This window comes from Phoca vitulina, unplaced genomic scaffold (genome assembly GCF_004348235.1).
Source record: "Phoca vitulina isolate PV1807 unplaced genomic scaffold, GSC_HSeal_1.0 scaffold48, whole genome shotgun sequence".
Taxonomy (NCBI): domain Eukaryota; kingdom Metazoa; phylum Chordata; class Mammalia; order Carnivora; family Phocidae; genus Phoca; species Phoca vitulina.
In genome coordinates, this window is record NW_022589751.1 from 8,266,465 (window position 1) to 8,291,242 (window position 24,778).

The 24,778-nt window shown below is 47.9% G+C and overlaps 1 protein-coding gene across 50 annotated transcripts in view; it reads right to left on the minus strand.

Annotated features, from left to right (window-relative positions):
- Positions 1-24,778, minus strand: part of SORBS1 (sorbin and SH3 domain containing 1) — a 225,957-nt gene that overhangs the window by 62,937 nt on the left and 138,242 nt on the right. For 28 of the 50 annotated variants that reach the window (XM_032432268.1, XM_032432255.1, XM_032432263.1 and 25 more), the window contains 7 exons: positions 21,194-21,223; positions 15,775-15,947; positions 13,637-13,700; positions 11,823-11,897; positions 11,437-11,499; positions 1,739-1,786; positions 1,484-1,613 (listed from right to left, as the gene is read on the minus strand). In XM_032432268.1, coding sequence (XP_032288159.1) covers positions 1,484-1,613; positions 1,739-1,786; positions 11,437-11,499; positions 11,823-11,897; positions 13,637-13,700; positions 15,775-15,947; positions 21,194-21,223 — 583 coding nt within the window. The remainder of the gene's footprint in view (positions 1-1,483; positions 1,614-1,738; positions 1,787-11,436; positions 11,500-11,822; positions 11,898-13,636; positions 13,701-15,774; positions 15,948-21,193; positions 21,224-24,778) is intronic. The other 22 variants (XM_032432265.1, XM_032432271.1, XM_032432277.1 and 19 more) reach the window with 2 other exon arrangements.

Consider the following 24,778-nt stretch of genomic DNA (forward strand, 5'->3'; position numbering starts at 1 on the left):
CACAGCCTTGGGTGTAGATACGTAACGTGAGCCAGCAATGGGTTCCAGAGGATACGTGAACCCTTGGAAGTTCTTGAGAAATTTTTAAAGCATGTACAGTATGGCATTTTGCACTGTGACTATAGTTACTTTTTTCCTGCAAAGCTACAAACTTCTCGAAGGCAGGGACAGTGATTTATATATGCTTATATTCCCCCATAGCATCTGGTTCAATCTGCGACAGAATGTACCCAGCAGATGCTTGATGAATGCACTTGAGTGTGTACCCACAAAGACTTAAGGGTATACCCAGCCTTCCTTTCAAATTAATTATCAAAACCCTCAGGCAGATGCCACTTGCCTATGTGTGGGACTCAGCCACTCATTTGTCTATGAAGATGGAAAAGGTATGGAGGGGTGAAACTGAGTGTGTACTTAGAGGAAAAAAAATAGTTTGGTCAGAGCCTTGTTGGGAAGTGGTGAAAGAGGGAGCCTGAAGATGCATGGGACACCAGTCCAGATGGCATAAAAGTTTGCTCCATCGGGAATAAGAACTCAATAGAGAAAAGTGGGTCATTCAGCACAGCCATTAGGAGATGACGAACACCAACCTTAGGACCACTCCAAGCCTTATCTTTCAATGATACACATTGCATAATTATTAATAAGTGTGGCTTTGGGATGCCTGGGTGGGTCAGTCATCTTGATTTTGGCTCAGGTCATGATCTCAGGATCGTTTTTGAGCTCAAGCCCTGCATTAGGCTCTGTGCTCAGCACAGAGTCTGCTTGAGATTCTCTCTCCCTCTGGCCCTCCCCCTGCTCGCTCATGCATGTGTGTGTGCTCTCTCTCTCTCAAATAAATAAAGTCTTTAAAAAAGGTAAGTGTGGCTTCATTTTAAAATCATATTCTCTGGTATGACCCTGTCAGAATGCACAAAGAGTATGAAAACACATGACAAATTTTAAACAGTTAAGATTTCTCTTGTGAGAAGGGTAAAGTCATGATAATTATAGCCAACATTTGGGGCACCTGGGTGGCTCAGTCATTAAGTGTCTGCCTTCAGCTCAGGTCATGGTCCCAGGGTCCTGGGATCGAGCCCCGCATCGGGCTCCCTGCTCCGCGGGAAGCCTGCTTCTCCCTCTCCCACTCCTCGTGCTTGTGTTCCCTCTCTCGCTGTGTCTCTCTCTGTCAATTAAATAAGTAAAATCTTTAAAAAAAAAATTATAGCCAACGTTCACTAAGCCCATACTGTGAGCCAGGAACTACTAGAAATGTTATATGCATTAGCTCGTTTTATCCTCGCAACATCCCTATGAACGTAAAATGTATCCCCATTTAACAGATGAGGACACTGAGACTGAGGATAAGTCACAGGGATTCAAAATTGGGTCTGTGACTCTTGCCTCTAAGGCTGCCTGATCAGCAGAGGGAGTGCACTTCAGTGGTAGCTTGGGGATGAGAGCCCTAACTCTCAGAGCTGATTGTGGGTGAGGGAGCACTTACCTTTCTGGGCTTGATTTTAGTGAGGAAGAGCGGGCTGGGAGGGGAAGTGTGGCCGACCTCTTAACCACCTTCTCACCGTCGATGTAGCTCATCTCACTTTTTGAGCGAGGCACAGAAAGGGGAGATTTTGCTGGAGAAGAAAAGTGGGTACAAAAGACTTGCAAAAACTGAGGAAAACCAAAAACAGGAAGATGTCTTCCCTCACCTACCACCCTCTGTTCCTCCCCGGCAAGCAGAAAATTCTACATCACTTACTGTCTTCAGAAAAGGAGTACCGAGGTGAGTATAGATCTGAATCTTCATCTAGTGAACAAAACAAAACGTAATCAGGAGCAATCTGGCTGAGGTAAGGGAACCAAGTGACATGTCCCCCCACTTGCACCGTCCTGCACCGGCGTCCAGCCACACTGGGAGCCCGACACACAGAGGAGGGGCCCAGTGCCGGAAGCTACACCACCGCAGACCCCATCTGAGAGCCCACCCAACCAAACAGGATCTGCCGACCTGCAGTCCGGAAGGTCCACTCATGACACCAGGGGGTTGACTGCCACCTGACACCAAGGAAGCATGGGGACAAATAGCCAAAGGTCCTCCTCAAGACAATTTCCACAAGCAAAGCGAGAACACAGGGTCCCCAGCCTGGGCTGGAAACAGGGGCGGAGAGAGGTCCCCGAATGCTCATGCTGACAGTCTCTGGTCTAGCCTGCTGAGTCCCCCAGAGTCCACCAGGCCCATTACTGGATGGGTTGGGGGAGGCCCAAAGATGCGGTTTCAGCTGCCCATAGCGGCTGTGACCTGTTTTATACGCTGCAGTTCCATACACAATACCATTCACCAAAGAGGAGCTGCGGCTAAGGAAACAGGCTGAGAAGACCCTCCTAGTCTCTTGCTTTGATTCCACCTCAACCTAGTTGCTTGAGTAGCTTGCTTTCCTCGAGACACAGCACGAGCTGACAGGTCTGCTCTGCAAACGTACTGCCTGGGCTCAGTGTCTAAACGGTGACTCTGGAACCAGCCAAGTCCCAGGGTTTTGTGGGCTTGCTCTGCAAGGGCAAGGCACACGTCCCACAATACAGAGAACCCCAGGACATGGACACTTGCGGAACCGAGATGAGAGCTGAGCCCCTCGTGGAAGTAGCCTCCCTGAACTCAAAACGAGAGCACACGGACATTTACCGAAACGGATTTTTAAATTGGAACTGTCCTGAGAATGCAGGATATTTAGTCACTACGCCCGTGATAATCCCCCCGCACCAAAGCACTTCTCCAACAAGAGTCAGGTTGCATCAGTCAGCCTGTCCTGTTTTCTAGTACCTTGCCAACCTGAATTCAGAATTCTTGAGGATGAAATGAAGACCCAACTCCTTCCCTTAAAATCTGTGCCAGCTTTAACAAAAAACATGAAGTAACCTGCAAACGCAAGCCAAAGACTCCAATGTCACATGTTGACTAAGTGTTAATCAAGTCCTATCTCTCTGCAAATCATTCTAAGTTTCAGAGCAAGAAAGGCTGGGATATTTTGTGAAGTATAAATAAAACACTGCTATTATCTTGAGTATTATTCAAAGACAGCTTCTCTGGCAGCCCCCTCCCTTTTTAAAATATATTATTATTTGACTGAGAACACAAGCAGGGGGAGCGGCAGAGGGAGAGGGAGAAGCAGACTCCCCGCTGAGCAGGGAACCCGATGCAGGACTTGATCCCAGGACCTTGGGATCACGACCTGAGCCGAAGGTAGCCGCTCAACAGACTGAGCCACCCAGATGCCTTCTGGCAGCCCTTCTTAGTCCCTCCTCTCCTCTCCCTATTTTTATCTGTTCCAGGTCTCCCCCCGGCCCAAACAAATAAAGGAAAGGTATTAGGTACCAAGTTATCTTTCCCTCCCTCCCTCCTTCCGCTTCAAGGATAAGAACTAGTCGATATCAAAGTTGAACAAGACTTGCCCTGCTATACATGCCATGTGCAAGGTGATTTACGTTAATTTCTGAAAATAGGGCAGAAGAGGTAAAATGTATTTTTGGAGTACTTTTCTGAAGAATTTTGTCTTGCCTATTTTTGTTTTTTAATAGAACTTCTGATTACTCTGCTGAAAATGCCATGATGTCAAAGAAAACTAAAAATCAGCTCTGACTGTAGAGATTTGACTGGAAAAATGGTGGTTGCCAAATGAGAAATTAGCTTACTTAGGAACCAATGTATGTACTGCTTAAAATCCAGCCTAGCATTTTAGCTCAAAACCCTGTATCTCTGAATCATGGAATGACAGCCTATCCGTAGACAGTAGGTCAGGATTAGTTTGTAACTGTTACCTGGTTCTTGGGGTAAGAAGCAACGTTTTCATGGGGGAAACACGGCATTTAAATATTCAAAAAAAAATGTTTAAAGCCTAAGCTCTTTAAACACTTTTTTCTCCCCAGAGCTTCCTTATGCAGAAATCTGGAAGATTTGTTAGAAGAAAATGAGAAATAGTTCTTATAAGATGGAAAAAAAAATAGCACAGCTTGGGGAGTTAAATAATTTATGTATTTTGAAAAGTAAGAGGAGAAAAAAATAGGGGTGAAGGCAACAGACGTTGGAATGACTAAACGCTCATAAAGCTAATTCTTGGGGCACCTGGGTGGCTCAGTTCGTTAAGCGTCTGCCTTCGGCTCAGGTCATGATCCCAGGGTCCTGGGACTGAGCCCCGCATCAGGCTCCCTGCTCAGCGGGAAGCCTGCTTCTCCCTCTCCCACTCCCCCTGCTTGTGTTCCCTCTCTCGCCATGTCTCTGTCAAATAAATATAATCTTTAAAAAAAATAAAAATAAAATAAAGCTACTTCTTATTTGACGGAGGTAGGAAAAGCAAAGTCACCCAGCTACGGCCAACGCAGGGCAGGAGCCCCTCTGGGGGAGCAAGCTCTTCATTTCTGTGTCCACGGCATCTGAGTCCAACATGTGGATTTCAGTTCGCCTTTGAAGACGGCAGACTGAAGTTCCACGGATTCAGCTGAACACTAGCCATCAGGGCAGGTCCCAGGGGATGCAAAATTTACTTTAATTGTTGATGTTTGTCTTACAAATCTAATGTAAGAAAATTTTACCTCTGCTTATGAATAAAAACAATCACGGTTTCCATTAAGTGCCGAACAGTGGCTGGTAGTTTACTCACATCATCTCAGTCAATCCTCGAGAAAACTCCTGGAGGCACGTACATCTCTCATCTCACAGATAAGAAAAGGAGGCCCAGGGAAGTTAAGAGAATTTGCCCTTAGCCACACAGTGAGAAAAGGACAAAGCAGGAATGGACCCAAGGTCTTTCCGACTCCCTTCCTCCTTGTGCTGCCTCAAAGCCCTGTGACAGGGATGGGGGCTTTGTCCTACTCCTCACCCTAGCCTCATCTACCCAATCCTGGGAAAAACTGTGGCTCTTCTACAATTTTTATTGTGGAAGAGGCAGGGGAGGGTGTTGTTTTGAAACTCAAGTCGTGCACTACGGTGCTGGCCAGACTGACTTCCAGCCCTTGTAGCCTTTGCTCTCTTTTTCTGCATCATCGCCTCCCTGGTGAGGCTGAAGCAAGTTTTCTTTCTTTTTCTTTTAAAGATTTTATTTATTTATTTGACAGAGAGTGAGCAAGCGAGAGAGCACAAGCAGGGGGAGAGGCAGAGGGAGAAGCAGACTCCCTGCCGAGCAGGGAACCCGACACGGGACTCGATCCCAGGACCCTGGGATCATGACCTGAGCCAAAGGCAGACACTTAATCAACTAAGCCACCCAGGTGCCCCCCTAAGCAAGTTTTCTGAGTTACCCACTTCTAGTTTTTTGCTGGTTTCTAGGGACAATGGGTAAAACCGAGTCACTCTTGCTACATCATCTACTTGCTGTTTCTCTTGCTCCCTTCTCCTGGCAGGCTAAGGCCACACTGGGGTAGATGGGTATGAAGTTAAAAATACCAATGAATGGGAAAACTGGGTACAAGGATCACCCTTCTGCATTTCTGCACATTAGAGCTAGCCAATGGAGTGTATGTTTTTAAGCACAACTAAGACACAGTAAATGAAACGTTTTTCAAGCTGTTTGTGAACACAGACATTGTCTGTGTCTGAAATCCTGCCTTTATGGTTTCTCCACGGGTTCTTTAAAACTGCGCCTTAGGGGGCTCAGCTGAGCTGGGATCTTGTGATTGCTGTTCGTGGTGAAGCCACATGCTGACGGTGCCCCTCGGAGCCTTGGCAGTGACACCCAGAACTTCCGGTGCCAGCGACTTCCAGGAAGCTCTAAGGCTCAGCGGGATTTACTCAGGGTGAACAATCCACTTCTGGAACCCAAAGGCCCCTGCTGGGCTCCGATGTTTACACACCAGCGACTGCCCTCTAGGCTTTGGCAATCTATCCTTGGAGGCTCGATTTGGGGACGGCTATTCTCCTAAAACTGCCGGGAAGCACATAATTGCTCTTTCAACCACAGTGACTTTAAATGAACTTCTAAAAAAGACTTTTCCTGGATTTGGGGGGTTTCTTTCTTGAGAATTTATAACAATCTTAGAAACACTGGAACAAGTGCTGGTTGAGAATGATTATTTTATAAAAAATATGTAACTGACTAAAATGAGATGCACAAAAAGCAGTATTTACATAATCATGTGCCTTTATCAATTAAATTTTAATTTTATGCATTTCTTAGGCATTTAAACTTAAAATTATTTTCCTAACATCAGGGGCTCATTTTTGACACAACCTTTTTCTACTGCTCAAATTAATTCCTTCTGCTTCATTCCACACACTTCGGAAGAGAAAGGATAAAGGAGTCAAGATAGACACACACACTCACCCCACAAACAAAGATATTCAAAGAAAAAGATGTATACAGAAGTGGGGACAAAGTCTGGGTGGGATCGGAGGAAGAATCAGCAAAAGGAGATACGGGGCAAGGTGGTCAGGAATAGTCCAGGGAGCCCGGGGAGACATTCCCAAAGCTGCCTATGTTCTGGTTAAAGGCAAATCTTAAGGGATTAGGAAGGGAAAAAAAAAAGATCCACAAAGGGTATAGAGTAGCTACAGAAAAAAATACAGGAAAAAAAAAGAATCTGAAGAAGAGAACAAGACAGAGAAGGAAAGAAGTAAGGGCAGGACCAGCGGGCTGGAAGGAGACTCACCGTCCTCACCTCCAGCAGCGTTCCTGGCCTGTGGAGGTGGAGAGGGTGTAACCGCACGCTCTCGCAACTATCCTGCAGGCTGCTCTAAGACTGCACTTGCCGGGCGGAGCCCTCCTGCCCGGCTGTCCTCAGGAGAGCAAAGGGGACCGCCGCGGGCAACCGGGCCCCGCCTCCCCTGGGCAGTGCGAGCTGCAGTGGGGACAGGAGGCACACAGAGCCTGGCCAGGCATCTTCACGATACAACTACTTGCTTGAACTCAGGCAAAACGAGGCTATTCTTAGAAATCCTGTAAGGCCAGTAGAGGATTATTTTAACTCAAATACAGATGTGCCTGGGAGAAATCAGCCTCCCAAATCTTTGTCCTGGCGCATCCTCATCTAGGAATGAGGAGAAAGGTCCATGAGACAGATCACTATGGCATGATCTGTCACCACGCCCTGGGGATGCCTTGAGACACTTCACCAGAAGGTGGCAGTGGTCACCATCGGCCTGACACTGGTGGAAGGAGCATCCAAAAGCAAGAGGAAAAGCTGGTCTCTGGAACTTCCCCCTTGGCTGACAGGACAGCCCTTGACCCTGACATGGCCAAAAGTATTCTCACAGGCCACGGACCATGGAATAACACGCCAGATACCTGGTTTTGTGCTGATTCGGAGGCGTCATTTGAAAAGCGTGGCCATTTTGTGGACACAAAGCATGTCAAGAGAGCCAACATCATTTGGCCATGTTCAGAGCGGGAAGGCTAGCTCTTTTGAATCTAAAGTCCCCCCCACCACCCCAATTCTATATCCCCATTCCCTTGGATTGCACTGGCGAGTATCTTCTCCTTCTTGGAGGGTGGGAAGGGTGGTCTCCTCCATTCCAGTGGTTCTCAGTCCTGGCCATGTGTCAAATCACTTGGGGACGTTTCCTAACTGCATACCCCCACATGCCATCCCGGGAGACATTGGCGCCTGGAGTTAGGGGTCAGAGAGGGTCAGCCAAGACCACAGGGTGCAGCAGGAGAGGTAAAGGAATCAGCAGTGCAGTAGAACAGAGTAAGAAAGAGCCCATGCTTGGGGGCCCTGTAGATCTGCGTTTAAAACCTGCTTCTGCTACTTACTGTGTGATCTTGCACAAATTACTTAGCCTTCCCGAGCCTTACACCCTTTATTGATGAAATGAGGACTTACCTTGCGGGGTTCCTGCGAGGATGAAACAAGGTAACAGTTGTGATGCACTCAGCATGTGAGGCCTTGTATTCAGTAAGGGCTCAATAAATGGTGGTCGCAGCAGGCGCTGTGGTGGTTATGCTATTGTTGTTATTATTAATATTATTATTATTATTATTAATGGAATCATGCCTGTGAGCTGCTGAGGTCCGAGCCACCACACTGCTATTTCCTAAAGCAGGAGGCAGGGGATGAGGCCGCAGCAGCGGGTCTGAAGACCCACCCTAGCAGCCCCTCCACGTCTGGGTGCGGCGGTGGGTGGGGCTGGCTCTGGTCGCTGTCAACGGTCTCTCTCCCCACCCCCCCAATCTTTCTAACCAGACATCTCAGATGGTACAGAAGGACATCTCTCCGCCTTTAAGAGAGAGAACAGAATGGAATTCACAGACAAGTAGCTTTGGGTCACAGAGGAAGGAATGATGGGGAGGAGAGGGTGGGTCAAGTGAAGGTTAGAAAAAAAAGAAAGTCATACTCATTTGCTCAGCCTTACTTGAAAGTTATTCCCAAAGGATTTCTGGTAAGTTATTTTTGATAAGCTTTCTAGTGACCGAGGTACATAGTGAAATTTCAAGAAGTCAGTCTCCTGAATTCATTCTGCTCTTCCTCAGTTCCCTAGCCCCAATCTCTCCTCACTACCTCATGAAACAAAGAGCAATCCGCTCCTGTCCCAGAGTGGTCTCAGAGATCACAAAAGGATTAGAAGGGACTGCTCCCTGTTGGGAGTTTACAGGTTTCTTTTCAAGTACATTTTAAACTTCACAAGTTAAGACGTGATAATTCTATTTATCTTCTGAAAGCCTGGACAAGTTTGCTTTTTCATTATAGTTGGGGGGAAAAAAGGTTGCTAAGCCGGCATAAACAAACTTTCCCGTAGTCTTTTACTAGTCAGGAGAATCAGCTTTCAGACACTTAGAAATATTTTTTTTTTATACTGTATATGCAACTAGAATTTAGACGGAGGAAGCGGCCCTTAGGCTAGGTTTTGAAAGGTTTATTGCAAATAATTCTAGTTTCAAATTCTGAGCTCAAGCAAAACAAAAAAACCTGCAGCAACAACAGTCTCCTTGCAAAGGACAGACTCTGGAATGACAGCTCATATTTCTCAGTAAAGTGGGCTATTTTTTAATGCTCATTAAAATCTATGGCTAGGTGCTAATTTGTCCTTAACACCTTTCTTTGAAAGGCATAAATATTTTCCACGTTAAGAAGGGCGTGCAGAGCCCAGAAGCACGGGGCTGAGGGGGACCTACCAAAGCTCACAGACATCACAACCACAAGCCAGAGAATCTCTGATTACTTAAAAAAAAGAAAAAAAGATTCTTTAAAGTGATCTAGATCAAACATTTCCCTCATTTGTAAAGAGCCTTCATGTGACTGAACACATCTGTGGTCTGTGTCTGGCTCTGTCATCTGCAGCAGGAGCAGGGGTGAGATGAAATCCACCCTGTTTTTAAAAGATCTCCGGGGAAGAAGACTTCTTAGACACTTGTGTTAAAGCCTAATCACCTTGGTTATTATTAATCTTTTATGTTCAAACTAATTTTTGCCCCTTTTTATCCTTTACGACAATTTCATCCTCTTTGGTCTTTGAAAATAAAAAATATTAAGGTCTGCTTCCTACATTCTAGGTGACAGGTTACCATATCATCCCTTACTGTTTATGCCTCAAGGCCAAATCACCCCAATTCCCTCTTGAGCCTGACTTGATGTGTACCAAAAAGCAGACGTCACTGTTAGCCAGGGTTGCTAGGCGTGGCAGCTGCGTGTGTGAGGCCACGAAACCCCGTCTTCAGACCAACAGGCTGACCGTGGAAGCTGCCAGCACTGCCCGTGGCAGGCCTATGGCATTCTTCCAGTCTGACGGAGTCTCTGCTTCTCCACAGGACTTCTCCAGGGGGCCTTCCTCTGCCTATGGGACACTATGCCTTCACGCTTTCCATGCACTTGTCATCTTCCCAGAAGGGAGCCTGGTGCTGGGTTCTCAAGTCCAAATGAAGCACCAACCGAAAATCGCATTTCGTCAAAATCACCCTAAAAAAATAAAATGTCTCCCTCACTCAGCTCAGTCAATTGTTTCTTAAGCAACGCTTTTGGCTAGAATCAGCACCCCAGGATAAATAGTCTAGGTTATCACACACCAGACAGATTCTTGTTGGAAGTGAGGTGGTCACTGATAACAATGAAATCATTAGCATCGAGTTGGAAGTGAGGTGGTCACTGATAACAATGAAATCATTAGCATCGAGTTGGAAGCTGGGTTTGTTTGGTAGACTTTTCTTCCAAACCCAGATATGAAATGGCTGGAAACCACTGACGAGCACATCAAAGGGAGAGCCAAGATGGAATCTGGTATTTTAACTAAAACTGTATCTAATACATCCCAGGACATCCTTTCATATATGAGAGGCAATCAGTAAGAGTTTGATGAATGAGTGAATGCACGATTTTACCAGTGACGAGAAGGGTTGTGGAGGACAGTCTGCTGAGCTAATTAGAGCAGAGAAATACCGAGGAGGTGGGACAGGGCTGCATCTCGAAAAAAGAACTATGGTACCATGGTCCGAAGCCCCACTCATCAACATTCTCCAGATATATACTGAGGAGCTCCTTTGCACCAGCAAGCTTTCCTCTGGCCTTCTGGACACATGCTCTTGCAACTGCCACCACTCTGGACACAGAGCAAGGAAGGGGCCTTGTCTCTCTGCTGGATGTGCACTTTTGAGAACAGAGGATATATCTTATTCATGGTACTATTTTCAGTTCCAAGGACAATGCATGGTACTAATGCTCAGTACTAATCAAGTAAGTTCAGAGAGCTCAACATCTCATCCTTGAAGAGCATTTAATGAAATTTCCTCTTGTAAACTCCCTTCCACGCCCCTCTTTCTGGGTCACTCACCCAAGGATCAGATAATCCCTGGGACTAGGGTAGCTCTCAGGATGGTGCCTTTAACTTACCTTTTAGAACCTTCTTCGACACCTAGATTTTTTGCTCTTAGATACAAGTGTGACCATCCTTCCCAGCAGGTCCAAATTCCTAGCCAGCAATTTCATGAAACATTTTTTAGCTGGCCAAAACCCTTATTTTCAAGAGACATCATCTCCCACCATGAACGGACCTCATACCTGGATACCTCTTTGGGAATTCCCTACCAAGGAGATATACCCTGAAGATCCGTGAGGGGCCCAGTGACGGGTTACAGCACATATAGAAACTAGGTAATTTGTCTGTTGTTGACAGCAGGTGTGTCCACCTGCTGCCCATCGGCCATCATGACTGCCTCCCCACGTCACTGCCCAGCCACCAGCACCATGAGACCACCCCAAATACTGGCAGCTGTTCCCAGAGCCCCAAATGTTCAAAGCATTATAACTAAGCTACACTGGTTACCCCATTAATCGTGTAAACTCCAAGGGACCAGTACTAAAATCCATCTGGATAGACTCGGGTCATACAGTCAGCGAGGAGCAAGACTCCACCACAAAACACAAGGATGGGGGAAGCAAATGCTTGGGAGACAGCCCGTTAGCCACCAGAAAAAACCCCAAGGTGAAGAAGAAAGTAACATCACCAGTACAAAGAGAGGCACATGATTTTCCTTTAATTACCTTCAGATTTAGGACTAGGAGTAGATGCTGGAAACTGGTAGGTAGGAGTGTAAGGATTGTCCTCTGTAGCAGAGAAAAGCAGTGGATTTTGAAACTACCCACCATGAAGTGAAGGAACTGACAAATCCCGCAACTGATTCTTTTGAACGATTACCTACTTTAGTGTTATTAAAGCACACGGCATCACACTTAACACGAGATTAATGAATTAGAAAGGCCTTAGTTATTTTAATACAGCACATCATGCAAATGAGTGAAATAAAATTTTCACCAACCAAAAAGGACTATAAAAACAAAATCTAAAAGCCAAATCTTATTCCTAGAATGGAACTATAAGAATTAATTTAAGGCTAGGACAACAGATACACTGTCTAAGTTTATGGTACCTTCAGAATTTTGCTGGATTTCAGGAAGTTCAGGGAATTGGTACGTAGGGAAATAAGGGTTTTCTTCAGGAGTGTCTAGGCAGAGGAAGAAGTTTGGGAGAGAGAATAGAGGAAGATACAAATGGAGAGAATGAACGAATAGGGATCCACACACAGTTCAGGCTCCTTGAATTCTGGAACATACTAAGCTTCACTAGTGACATGAAAGAAATTCAGATTGCTTTTAAAAATCCAGTCCTTTTGCCTGAATTACTGAGACACATCTAAAAAGACAGTATCATTTTTCCTCTTGGACAAAGAATTACATATACACAGGCTCTAGTAAGCGAGAAGGATTTAGCACAAAGCTTCAAGTTTCCAAATAAACCAGTGGATTCTCAATTTTTTACACATCTCTGTCTACCATTAGGGCAGCTGGTTTTGTTTAGAACCTGTAATTTGGGTTGAGTTAATCCCTCTAACAGGAGAGAAGTGATGTTGCCTGTGGCACAGAATAACAGACTGTTCACATATGCACCTGTGGCTTGGCATTTGGGCTGCCAAAGCCAGGTCTCAAGGTGAGAGAGACACAGAGTGCTGGGGGAGATGGACATCAGCTCGAGGAAGTGACCAACAGAACTGACATCACCCAATCAGAGACCCAGCCTTTGGCATCACCACCATGACTGAGCTCATCCACCCAACCACAGTGGATTTACTCTTGGTTTAGAAACACTAAACATTGAACATCTCAGTATTCTGAAAGAGTTTGAAGAGAGGCACAGCCAGGTTCATTGTGAACTCATTGTAGGAGCTCATTAACAGTGATGTTAGTTGGCATTTGCAGCTAATCAGAAAGACCGGTTATTTGCGGCTTAGGCCGACACCGACCAGAATGCTTTCTCTTTGCCTTCATGTGTCATCTGTGCTAGGCGGCCAGACTGGATTTGGCCCCAAGGAACAACAGAATGCTCTGCCCATGGTAGGAGTGGTACCCTTCCCATGGTGCAGCTGCATCCCCATCAGCTGACTGGCCGCACAGGCGGATGGGAGCTGGTGGGGTCATGAGCTACCTGAGCGCTGGCCTGGGGTTCTCCCACCATGCTGGATCACCTGCTGATAGCCCAGTGGGCCTCTGATTCAGAAGCACTTCTCTTCAAGCTTGAGCGGGCTTTGGTGTGTCAGCTCTTGACTGACTCTCAGGGCTACCTGCCAAATGCTGGCTCCCAGTTGGGGCAGATTATTTTTCATTTTACCACCACCTTACAGGTGCACCATGCACTCTACTTCCTAAGGCAGAATTTGCTCTCATTTGGACCCTGCAACATCCCTTGGAGGAAGGGAAGTGGGTTGAATGCAGAGAGGTATATGACTAGCCCAAAGTCACATGAGTGCTTAGGGGACTAAATCCAGGTGAGACCAGTTTTCTCCACTCCCAGTTCAGGGCTTTCTCAACTTGCTCTGCCTACAAGGCAGTCATGGGCTGACACGGGGGGCTGCACCTAAAGCTGGAAGCAGGTGGGAGTCAGAACTGCTCACATCCCGGGCAGGCAGATGCTGGAGCATAGGTGGAGTGCTGGGCTCAACCTGCTGCATCCCATAACATCTGAGAGGGAGGATTTGAGAGCTGACCTCAAATCCCACATGTGAGGCAGAGCACAAGCGTTCCCTCCGTGCTCTGCTCTGCAGGCGTATGGCTGGGCTCAGGCAGGCTGGTGCCCAATGACTTGAGCGTAGGGCCCAGTCTTCTGACATCCTAGCAAAGCAAGTTTAAGTCCTCACCACAATAGTCAACATATGAACACAGCATAGCTTCTACAAATGAAAATCAGTACCTCTGTTTAGTTTGTGGATCTGTTTAAACATGGTCTTGTACCAGTCTTTTGATCTCTCGGTGTTCTAGAGAAAAACAGTAAAATAAAATGGAAATGTCAGCACATTTCAGAATTTCTATGATCATGAAATCATAATGGAAAGTGACAACATCTGAGGTCAAAACTCACTAACTCTATACATCTTGGTGATCCCACGTTTATTTTTTTTAAAGATTTTATTTATTTATTTGACAGAGAAAGAGAGTGGCAGGCAGAGGGAGAGGGAGAAGTGGCTCCCCACTGAGCAGGGAGCCTGATGTCGGGCTCGATCCCAGGATGCTGGGATCATGAGCTCAGCCGAAGGCAGCCGCTTAACCGGCTGAGCCACCCAGGCGCCCTGGTGATACCACATTTAAATCTTCATTAAAAATGCAAAACTTTTGAGAAAGAACAGCCAAACCAAGGGGCGCCTGGGGGGCTCAGTCAGTTAAGTGTCTGGCTCTTGATTTCGGCTCAGGTCATGATCTCAGGGTCGTGAGATCGAGCCCCGTGTCGGGCTCCACACTCAGCTTCTCCCCTTCTCCCTCTCCCTCTGCCCCTCCCACTGCTCAAATACACACTCTCTCTCTCTAAAATAAAATAAATAAAATCTTAAAAATAAAATAGCCAGACCAAGAGATTCAGACCTGAATCTGCAGAGTAATATTTGGCCAAAAAGGATGCAGATTTTGAAAAAAGTAAACAAAGATCCACCTGAAATGTGTCCATTCATACAATTTTTAAAAATTTCATTTTTTAGAGAGACAACTAAGCAGAAGTAAAGCCTCCTAGAAACGTAAGAGGCAAAGAATAGTTGCATGCCCCCATCCATTTCAGGTTATTCTGTAAAAGTGTAGTCACCTTGGAGAGGGCCAGAGAGTTCTCATCCTAACCACAAAGCTGGGCTGTTTTTGTTTTAAGAGCAAAATAAAACAAGGAAGGGTACAGATGGGTGGTTAGATCAGGCATATTCACTCCCACTTTACAGATGAGGAAAAAAGTCAAAACGATGCCCAAGGTCACAGAGCTGGTGAGAAGGTGAGTGGGAAGGCCGCCTCACACGATGGTTAGGGGTGTGGGTTTTCGGAGTCAGACTGGTCCATCACCCACAGGTTGTGCAATCCTGGGCAAGCACTGTAATCACTCTGAGTCACTGTTTCCTCATCTATAAAATGGGAATTCTATCTGTGTTCACCTTGTAGAGTGAATGATGGCTGACAGAGTGAATGACGAGACCGTGCCGTCCCTAAGCGGTGGTGGCAATGACTGTCCTTCACGGCTCCCTTTATACTTATTACTGTTCTTGTATACTTAGTATTACTTAGGACCAGACAACAGTTCTTCCAAGGCTCAGCCCATTGCTGTTTCTACTCCTCCTCCAAAGGGACACAAAAAAATGTCCATTCGTTACACGGAGACCGTAGAGAAACATACTGCAGCTAGTGTTCTGAGGGGTTCACGGAAAACAAGGGGATTCACCCTAATCCGGTTTCAAAAGCAGGCTTCCCTTGAATTCCGCGGGGCCTGCAGGAGGCTGGCACGTCTGTGTGGAGGGGGAGAACTGGGGAAGCCTGAATTCATTCTGTGGTTCCTTTAGACCTTCTTGCTCACCCTGGCTGACGGGAGTATCTCCCATCCAGAGGAACTTCTTCCTGAACCCATCAACAGGGACCCTGAGTCCCACACTCCCCAGGGCCCTGTAAGCCTAGACCTACAATTTCTGAGTGTGCTCCAAGGGACAAAAAAGGGGGATTGGGAAACACTGCCCACAACATTCTCTCTCCCCTTGAACGTGTACCGGCCCGAAGCTTCTCAGAGGTTCTGCTGCAGAGAACCCGCTCTGCCTATGTTCCACCCTGCTTTTCCCCCATAGTCCCCTAAACCTCAAACCCCCTTCCTCATGAGACTTATTAACACCTAACATGCTTTGGGGAAAGCTGCTGCACTCTGAGCGTCTCTGCAGCCCTCAGTGGGTTTGGAGAGTGGGCAGTGCCTCAGTCTTTGAGGCATTTCCTCATGAAGCCTTCGTCAGCCGCAAGTAGGGTCACATGCACTCAGGGGTATGCATGTCACCGGCGTAAGAGGAAGCCTAGGTAGGACTTATGGGTCTGTATTCGTACCCGGAGTGGGATGCCCACTTCATCCATGGAAACATCGCTCAGGTCCTGAGCACTCCTAGCCACCCGCCTACTGTCATCCTTCGCCTTTTTCTCAGTAGCCCCTCCAGGCGAGGTGGGTTTCTCCTGGGTTGGTACCAAGTCCTGCTCTCCCACTCTTCTTTCGGAGACAGGATCTGGAAGCGAGAAATAGTCATTAGCTAAACCAGCTCTTCTGGTGGCTCCAAAGTAAAAATCTCCCAAACAATCCAGCTGGGGGAAGTGTGTTTGCTAATTCCCAATACCAATGAGTTTCATTTAGAGTATGGGTTGGCAAACTACGGCCTGGCCACCTGTTTTTGTAAAGTTTTATTGGGACATAGCCACACCCATTTGTTTGTGTATTATTTATGGATGCTTCCAAGTTACAGTGGCCGAGCAGAGTAGCTACAACAGAAACTATGGCTAGTGAAAACTGAAATATTTATCATCTAGCCCTTTCAATCACTAAGTGCACATTAGAGTTGATTTGATTCAGGACTAGAGGTTACAGAGAGCGAACAAACAGACCAGGTGTGGTCTACAGATTATAAAATTACTTTGTATCCTCTATTACTCCAAGCCACGTCACTTACTGTGGGAAGGCATTATGGCAACGCATGACATGTCCTGTGGCCATGGGGGTGAACCTCTCTGAGCACGGGCCTTCAAGGAGCTGATGGCCAGTGGGCAGAAAGGGCAAGAGAGCCAGCGATGAGAATGTAGGATGACCAGGGCGGATAGAATCCGCATCCAACTTAGCGGAGGAACTTAGGTTCAGGGCTGACGTCTCAGAGGGAGTCACCCAAACAGGAAGTGAGGGGTGCCCCCGGCAGAGGGAACAGCATCAGCAAATGCAAGGAGCCTGTGAACTACTCTGAGCTACACGGGTGCCAGGCACTGTGCTCAGTTCTTCATATACATTATCTCAGTTCATCCAATAACGCTCTGAGGAAGAAACTATTATCTGTCCATTTTTAAAAAAAAACTGTGAAGGGCATCAAGGCACAGAGAAGTTAAAGTGCCCTGCCTGAGGTCACACAGCTGCCACATGGCCAAGCTAGGATTTGGACTAGGGACACCTGACTCCAGTGGTTCTCTCTGAACCATACCCTGTCATACCTCCCTCCAAGATGGCACCAAGGCTTCGAGCCTGGCCCGATCCAAACAGAAGTAAATAAAGGGACTGGGGTGGGGAAGGCAGGGAGAGATGGCTGCTTCCATTCAGACACGGTAACTTTGACAGTGAGACATCCAAGCAGAAATGCCCTCAAAGAAATAGGGGAGCAGAGCCCCGGTGAGGCCATCAGCACAGACGTCATGGAAGAGGTCAGGGAGATGGAAGCGCTCATGGAGGAGTACGTGCGGGTAGAGTCAAGGGCTGACGTCACGCGCTGAGGGGTGTCGCAGCCGACAGGCTGAGGAGCAGAAGGGATCCCCCAAAGGACGTAGGAGTTATCGGAGGGGGAGGAAATGAACCCAAGAGGAACAGTGAGGCATCACTGAAGCCAGAGAAGACAGAATTCCAAGAAGTGGGTGATCCAACCCATGAAAGGAAGGAAGGAAGAAAAAGAAACCAAAGCAGAGAAAGGGGCATTCGATTAGGCAAAAGAAGAGTCACGGGATCACTGACGGAGGGAGCAAGTTTCCGAGGGCGGTGGGGGTGGGTGCCAGGCTGCAGAGAAAGGGAGGATCACATGAGCAGGAAGTAGGGAAGGAACTGGGGTGGGGGTGGGGGGTCAGCACACAAGGACAGACTATGGCAGGTGGCAACCAGAGAGGTCAAGAGGCTAGGGGTCCAAAAGGTTTTGAGCCGGGGGAGTCTAAGTCCTAGCAGCGACGCCCTGGCGGTGAGACTGAAGGGGAGCGAGAGGGGCCTGGCACTCAGCCAGTGCTTGGCAGGACCTGGTCACTGACCGAGGGAGAGCTTCTCATCTCTGGGAAAGGAAAGAGTGCAGACGGCTGGCTAGAGACTAAAATCCAGCGGAAAGGAGGGGCCCGAGGGCACACGCGAGGTTGTGCCCGAGTCTGAGATGTCCCCGTGTGGAGGAGGGGCTGGGGAAGAGGGGACACACTGCATCAGCACGCCCACCTGGTGGGGCGACCCGGCCGGGATTTCAAACTAACTTCTGAAACACGGACTCATTCTGTGACTGCAGAATGGTTTCTAAACCTTCTGTGCGAGACCCAGGGGCTCGGTGTGTGCTTCAGACGACCCGATCCCTGGCATCACAGCCATGAGCTTTCAAGGATGGTAAGATCAGACTGGACTCACGGGAGGAGTTCTCATGCTCCCAGGCAATTCCAACAGGAGGCCAAGGATTTGGCAGGAAGCCTGGAAGTGCAGGGCAATTTCAAGTTACCCAAGTCTACCCTTAATATGGCTCTGCTGAGCATTTTCCTTGTGCCTGGAAAGGCCTTCCTAACTGTCACCAGAAAGCAGCAGGTGAGGCTGATTTCAAGCCATCTCACCCGGTGCTTGGAGGTGCTCACACTCCTCACTCCAATGTCCTCTCTTAAGAAGTAGCAGCAAATCACAGACTTGGCATTCTCAGGGTTCCCAGACCCAGAGACATTTTTTTAATCGTTAGGGCAAGTGGCTCTAACAAGAATCACTTAACTGCAAAACTCAGGCTGACAGTCCCGTGATTTGTTCCAAAGCTGTCAGAGTTCTTTGGCTCTACAAAAATTAGCCCTGAATTATTTTATTTTAGAAGCCTGTGATCATGTGATTCATGACTAAGTAGATTTCAATGCACAGAGAGATGAAATGCAGCCTCAAAGAAATTTTTTTTTTTTTTTTTTTACATAGTGAAAACCTAACATGATACTTTCTTGTACCAGGCAGGTGACAGGACCACCTCCAGAGGACAATGGGGATTGCTGCTATTTCTCATGAGGCAAATACTGATCCCTCAACAGGACATCCTGCAGCATTTCCTTCCAGTTTTATACTGAGCTTTTAAAAGGAAGGTGCTGGAAAGGGCCACTCAGTGAGTGACAATGCTGACAACCTAGGACAGGGCCTCTGTGTTTGTGGGCAGCTTCCCTTTTCTTCACACCCAAAGTTCAGTGATTGAGGACCACAGCAATGCTGACATGTCCCTGAGGAAGATGTGCCGGACCCTCCGCCCCAGCCCAGACCTGCTTCCCTGCCCATCTCCCCAAGGGAACCATGAGCTGGAGGTGGCCAAACACCATGTGGGTCTCCATCCCGAATGAATCTCGTTGAACAAGAAGCCCCATAAAGGCTCAATAAAAACCTGTTAAGGACTGTGGGGTCGGGCTGAGGTGAGTGGCCCTTCAAGTGCCACCAGCCCAGGTATGCTGGGCAAAGCCTCACTGATGCTAAGGAGCAGACAGAGTCAACCCAGCCAGCCCTCTCTCCTTCAAGAGCTGCTGAACAAAATGGTGCTGCTTCTTTTTCAACAAAAACTAACATTTAGTGAGCACTTACTTTATGTCCCACTCTATCAAACGCCATTAGTGGCTCTATCCTAAAACTTAAGGAAGATGGAAACATTAGGCTTATTTTGGAGCCAAGGAAGTGGCCTGAGCCTGCCAGCCTGGTGGAGAAGCCCTAACATCACGTAGCACTTTCCAGTGTGCGAAGCATACCGCACCCCCCCTTCTTGTTGCACATGAGCCTCACGCCTCTCCAAGGAAGGACGAGGACAATCATCCCTGTTTCCCACATGAGGAAACTATGCTGCAGGAAGGAAAAGTCACTTACTCGGGGACAAATGATGTCAATAAAAAGAAAGAGACAGGACCAAACTGTGGGCCTCCTAACTTGTGTTTGGGCCCGTCTCATCCATTCCACTGCTGCTTCCCAAATCCCAAAGGCAGGACGGCATTCACAGGAGCTCCCTTCATTTCAGAGCCACCCTGGTCTCAGCAACCTGGGCTGGGGCCAGGGACTGAAGAGGGTTGGTGTGGCAGAGTCAGGAGGGGGCAGCAAAGGGCACCTCGTGCTCAACCACGGCCTGTCCTGGTCCTGGGGCCAAGTCCCGATAAAGCAGAGTGGGTGTGAGAACCCAGTGATCTCCCCCCCGGGCTCTCCACGAATCCCAAGGGCAGCAGTAGCAGGAAGTAACACAGAAATCGTGAAGCAGCTGCTCAGAAAATGGTGAAAACTGGTGTATCCACCGATCGGGGATTCCTGACCCAGATTCACACGTGTCTATACATCCACCACGTGCCCGTCTGACAGGTGTGGTTTCTTCTAGAGATGAATCTACCGCCTTTATTAGATTCTTCAAATGAGTCCATCACCACGAAACGGTTAGGAACCATCACACCGCACCGTGGGCTGCGGGAGGGCAGTACACTTCCCAGACACGGCCACAGAGCCTGGCCCAGGGCCGGATGCAAAGCAGGCACTCAATAAAGTGAGGAACGCCTCAATGGCGGTGTCTGCTGACAATGGAAACTCCTGTCTGCCGAGCACCTAGTGAGAGCCAACGCTCGGCGCTGGGCTGCTCGTACGCAGGACCTATGTGGCGCTACTGCGTTTCCCATTTGGCAGAGAAGAGAACTGACCTGTGGTTTCAGTCATTAGCAGCCTGCCTAAGCTGCACCCTTGGGGAGAAGTAGGACCAGGACTCAAAGCAGAATGGCTACAGAAAGCCCTAAGGACATGGCGAAACCTTCCCATTCCTGGGCTTGCTCACAGTTCTGCCTACGTGGGGCTATGCTTCACCAGGGATGGAGCCCTGACACCTGATTATCTAGCGGATCCATGCCCACCACTGCCAGGTCTTGGTGAGACTTGCTCCTCGAGTGTGGTCAGTACACAGGCAGCATCAGCATCCCTGGGGACCCGGTTAGACACGCAAGTTCTCACCCATACGCATTAAATCCGAATCTCTGGAGCTGTGGCCTGCGAATCCGGGTTTTGGACCAGGTCTCCAGGAGACTCCGCTGGCTGCTCTCACCCCCTTCCAGGCACTGCTGGTCTGGAGGCTCTCACCCAGGTCCATCACATGCCACTGACTGGCATCCAGGCTTGCCACCCGACAAGAAAAGAACCTGCCCACATTTCCTAACCCTGACTTATCACATCCCAGGAGAAGGATTAGAAGCAACAGAAAGGGGACTTCCTCAGCAAGGCCTGCCACAAACGCTCCACCTAAGGCACAACTCTTTGTTCTTTTATTCAGAGGACCCTGTTCTTACCCATCAAGGCACTGATCACAGCTGCCCAGGGCCCGTGTACAAGTTGGGGTCACTGGTGTGGGGTGCCTCGTCCGCCCCACAGGCTGCAGGGAGGAGGCAGGACGGTGCCTGCTCTCACCATCCTTACGGCCCAGGAACAGAGTCCCCAGCACATCAGAGGAAATCATCAGACTGTGCTGCTCATACATCAAAGGTGTTAGCGTGTTAAGAAATATTTGGCACCTACCTGAAAGGCTACTGAGTCGTTTTTGCTGTTCTGTGATAAAAGAAAAGATACACATCGTGAGATTTACACAGACACGGTAAGACCAGGAAGTCCTGCCAGAACTCGTGAGCGTCCCCAAACTGGCGTCCTGACTGTCCCCTGGGCTGAGATGCCAGACCGTGGCGTGGCCACCACACCCAGCCCAATGCTGGGGCATTACTTCCGTTGTCCAGGTGTGGTGTCTCCAAGCCCCTACTCCTACGTCTGCACCAAGATTCAGGGAACGGTCACTGTTTTCTGGTTGTTTCCGTCTGGTTTCAAGGTGATCGGATCATGGAAGGAGATCCTCCCAACTCCCCTGATTTCAAGGGACCAGGACGTTATCACGTCTCAGTAATGTTCTGAGGGAAACAGAACCGTGATCGTAACCATGGCAGCTACCCCCTCCCAAGAGCTCGGTCAAACACCAGACATTGTTTTAAGAGCTTTCGTACGTTAACACTTTAAATCTTTGCAACAACCCTAGCAGGTAGGGCAGGTGGGTTGAGACACCCCAGAGAAGCGGCACACACTACCCATGAACTGAACATCAGAGGAGGGCCTAGAACCTGGATCCCCAACTCCTAGTGTGGGCTGCCTTCCAACCCTGATCGTCAGTCCACCACTGCTCCCCAACACAGATGGTCTCTCGCTGCCTCACCCTCCTGGGCTCTCGTGGAGGGGAGCCCAAGATCTCCTTCTGAGAGTTCTGTGTGTACGTGCTTCAGGGTAAGCACAAAAATGACCTTTACCTTCCACGGCTGCTAAATATAAAGCAGCCGCATAGTTAAAAATAGAGCACCGGCCAGCCCCTGGGTGCTGTCATCATCCCCCTTGGCTGCGGCCCTCCCCTCCCTCCAGAATCCATGTGGGCAAGAAGGAAACAGAGCAGTGGGGGTGCTCACAGCCAGTGGAACAGCCTGCCCACCTCTGGATGCGGACGAAGTTCACACCAGAGGGACAACAGGAGCCCAGCCGAGCTCTAGGCTCAGCTCCGCCAGCAACTTGCTAGGGGATATGGACCAATCGCATAAACTCTGCCCTTAGTTTCCTCATCTGTCCAATCGAAGTGCCCACCAGACCGAGGGTTCCTAAACTCCAGTCTGCCAACCGGAGGCAAGGGCTTCCTCATCAGGCAGGCAACAGCAAACTTATTCACCTTAAAAGGCTATGTTGTTCCTCCTTCTGGGATCTGAAATGGCCTTTCACAGAATGACATGTGATATGGATAAGAGCAGTTGTTTTTCAGGGGTGTTATTTACTATAGTTAAAAATGAGCAACCCTAGGGGTAGTCCCCAGGCTGCTTCCTGTGACCATGAGTCCCAGAGTCTGGGAGCCACGGAGCTCTTAGTCTCCAGTGTGGTCTATGGACCGGAAGCACTGATGTGTCCTGCAAGTTGCTGAAAAAAAAAAAATGCAGAATCTCAGCCCTGCCTCAGAGCTCCTGAATCCAAATCTGCAAGTATGTACTCCCAAGACCGTGCACACTGAAGACTGAGAAGCTCTGAGCTAGGGGGCCCAGGCACCTCTTCAGTCCTGAGTTTTCTAGTTCCAACCCTCCTTCCAGACTGATCGTAAGTGAGCTGCCCTCAGACATGCAGTCTAAACGTTGAGGAGAGGGGCGAGGAGCTGTGTGGTGCGTGCCAGGGCAGACGTACGAGGGCAGCCCCCTCGTGTGTCTACAGTTGGGGGCCTGGCTTGCAGGGAGAGGGTTACTGTCACACTGTGCCCTGGGGCCATCTAGGCAAGAAAAAAAAGGGAACCTTTTTTAGGATGACTAAACTAGAATTCCAGAAGTAGAGTAAAGTTATCATTCCCTCAGGAGATTTTGCAATAGTTAAGAAATTGTTTCTACGGGTACTTTCTATGAGCACTGCTGCCAGGCTGGGTAAATCCCAAAGCGAGGCCAAAAACACATGACCTAAAGCCCACTGACACTTAGTGATCCAAAGCTAGGTGGCTAGGCGCCTCCATTTTCCTCCACTCTTCCTGCTCCGCCTCCTTAGGGAACATATGGTTTACTCTTTAGGAGAAGCTACTTTTAATTCCAAAAAACGAATGTACTTGTATCCTTTACTGAAGGATGTGTGATTCAGGCAGCATGATTCTGGTCTTTAAACCCAAAGGGCAGAACTGCACAAAAGAGAAAGGCAAGAACCGAAAGCATTTGGGCAAATAAGAGGAATCCATTTGCCCAGAGAAGAAACAAAAAAGAACTATAGGCATTTCTGTGCCCAAAGATGTCTCACTAGGTGTCATCAGAGGAACTTGGTGGAAGCAGCTGACATTACACTTGGCATTTCCCAAAAACCAAGTTGCCTTGGGAATAAATCCCATTTTTAGAGAAACTGCCTTTCCTTCTGGGAACTAACTTGCTTCTGTTTGGATTTTTTTTTTTTTTTTTTAAAGATGAGTCACAAAGAAGTTCATAGAGAACCAAAATTTCACTTTGTCCTGCATTGTGGACACTGTCTGGCAGAGAAAGCTATTGCCAGTAAGGGGTATGGCCCTTACTGAGAATGGGGTCTTATATAGTTTAGGGTTAGGGTTGGGACCCTTGTCATCTTTGGAAGAACACAGATTCATGGAGGACGGTTAATATGGAGGCCATACATAATGAAAAAAAAAAAAATTACTCAAATAACTATTTAAGATTCAAGTGGGAAGATTTTTAAGTGAGAGGAAATGTTTCATTCATCTGTTTTACAAGTTAGAAGCAGGAAACAGAAAACTCCATTTAATATGGAAAACAATTAAAAATAGATTCCAGTTCCATTCTCATCCAAGTTAATGTGGGGGGGGGGCCTGGGGGAACTATGCAGTAGGCGAGCAGCGAGTCAAGAAAAGGAGAGGTTTGGTGCCCAGCTTTTTTTGAAACTCAGACTAAAAAGCCCTTTCTGCTCTAGGAAACAGCTTGACAACTTTACACTTCACACTGAAAAGGATTTTTATGAAGGGAAAGTTTCTCTCTCCATTGAATTCCAACTAGTAAAACTTGGGACTTAGAATCATCTCCTGAAATTTTAAAGCAGAAGGGTCAATAGATACAACTATTACCTCAAAGCGCTTCTGCTTTACCTAAGATGCCCCTTCAGAGAAGGGGAAGAACCAACTAGAAGCAGTAAGAGAAACAACAGAAAACAAACATGGAAACCCTCAGCAGAGCTGTATGGGGCCACGCAGCATAAGGGACAAACAGCCACGTGAGCCTCACGTCCCCAGAGGGTGCACCAAATGACAGCCCAGTGTGATAACTGCTGGCAAGAGTCAAGGCCAGTGAGTCATCAAGAGAAAGTCCAGTGCCTGCTTTAGAGGCCACAAAAACACGTTTGATATTTTATAAAGGTTTCCACCCGTTATGCTTTTTTTTTTTATTTTGGTACTCAAAATTTTGCTTTTTAGAAAATTCATGATGTCAAAGAACCACATGACTTATTAAAAGAGGTATTACTGTATGTAGATTTTCCAGGCAAAGCTCTGATCTGAATGCTCATGATGAGGAGTTAAGATGCACAGACTTTTTCCCTTCTGTCTTTTCTTTCTTTTTGGTGCTACCATCTGAAGAC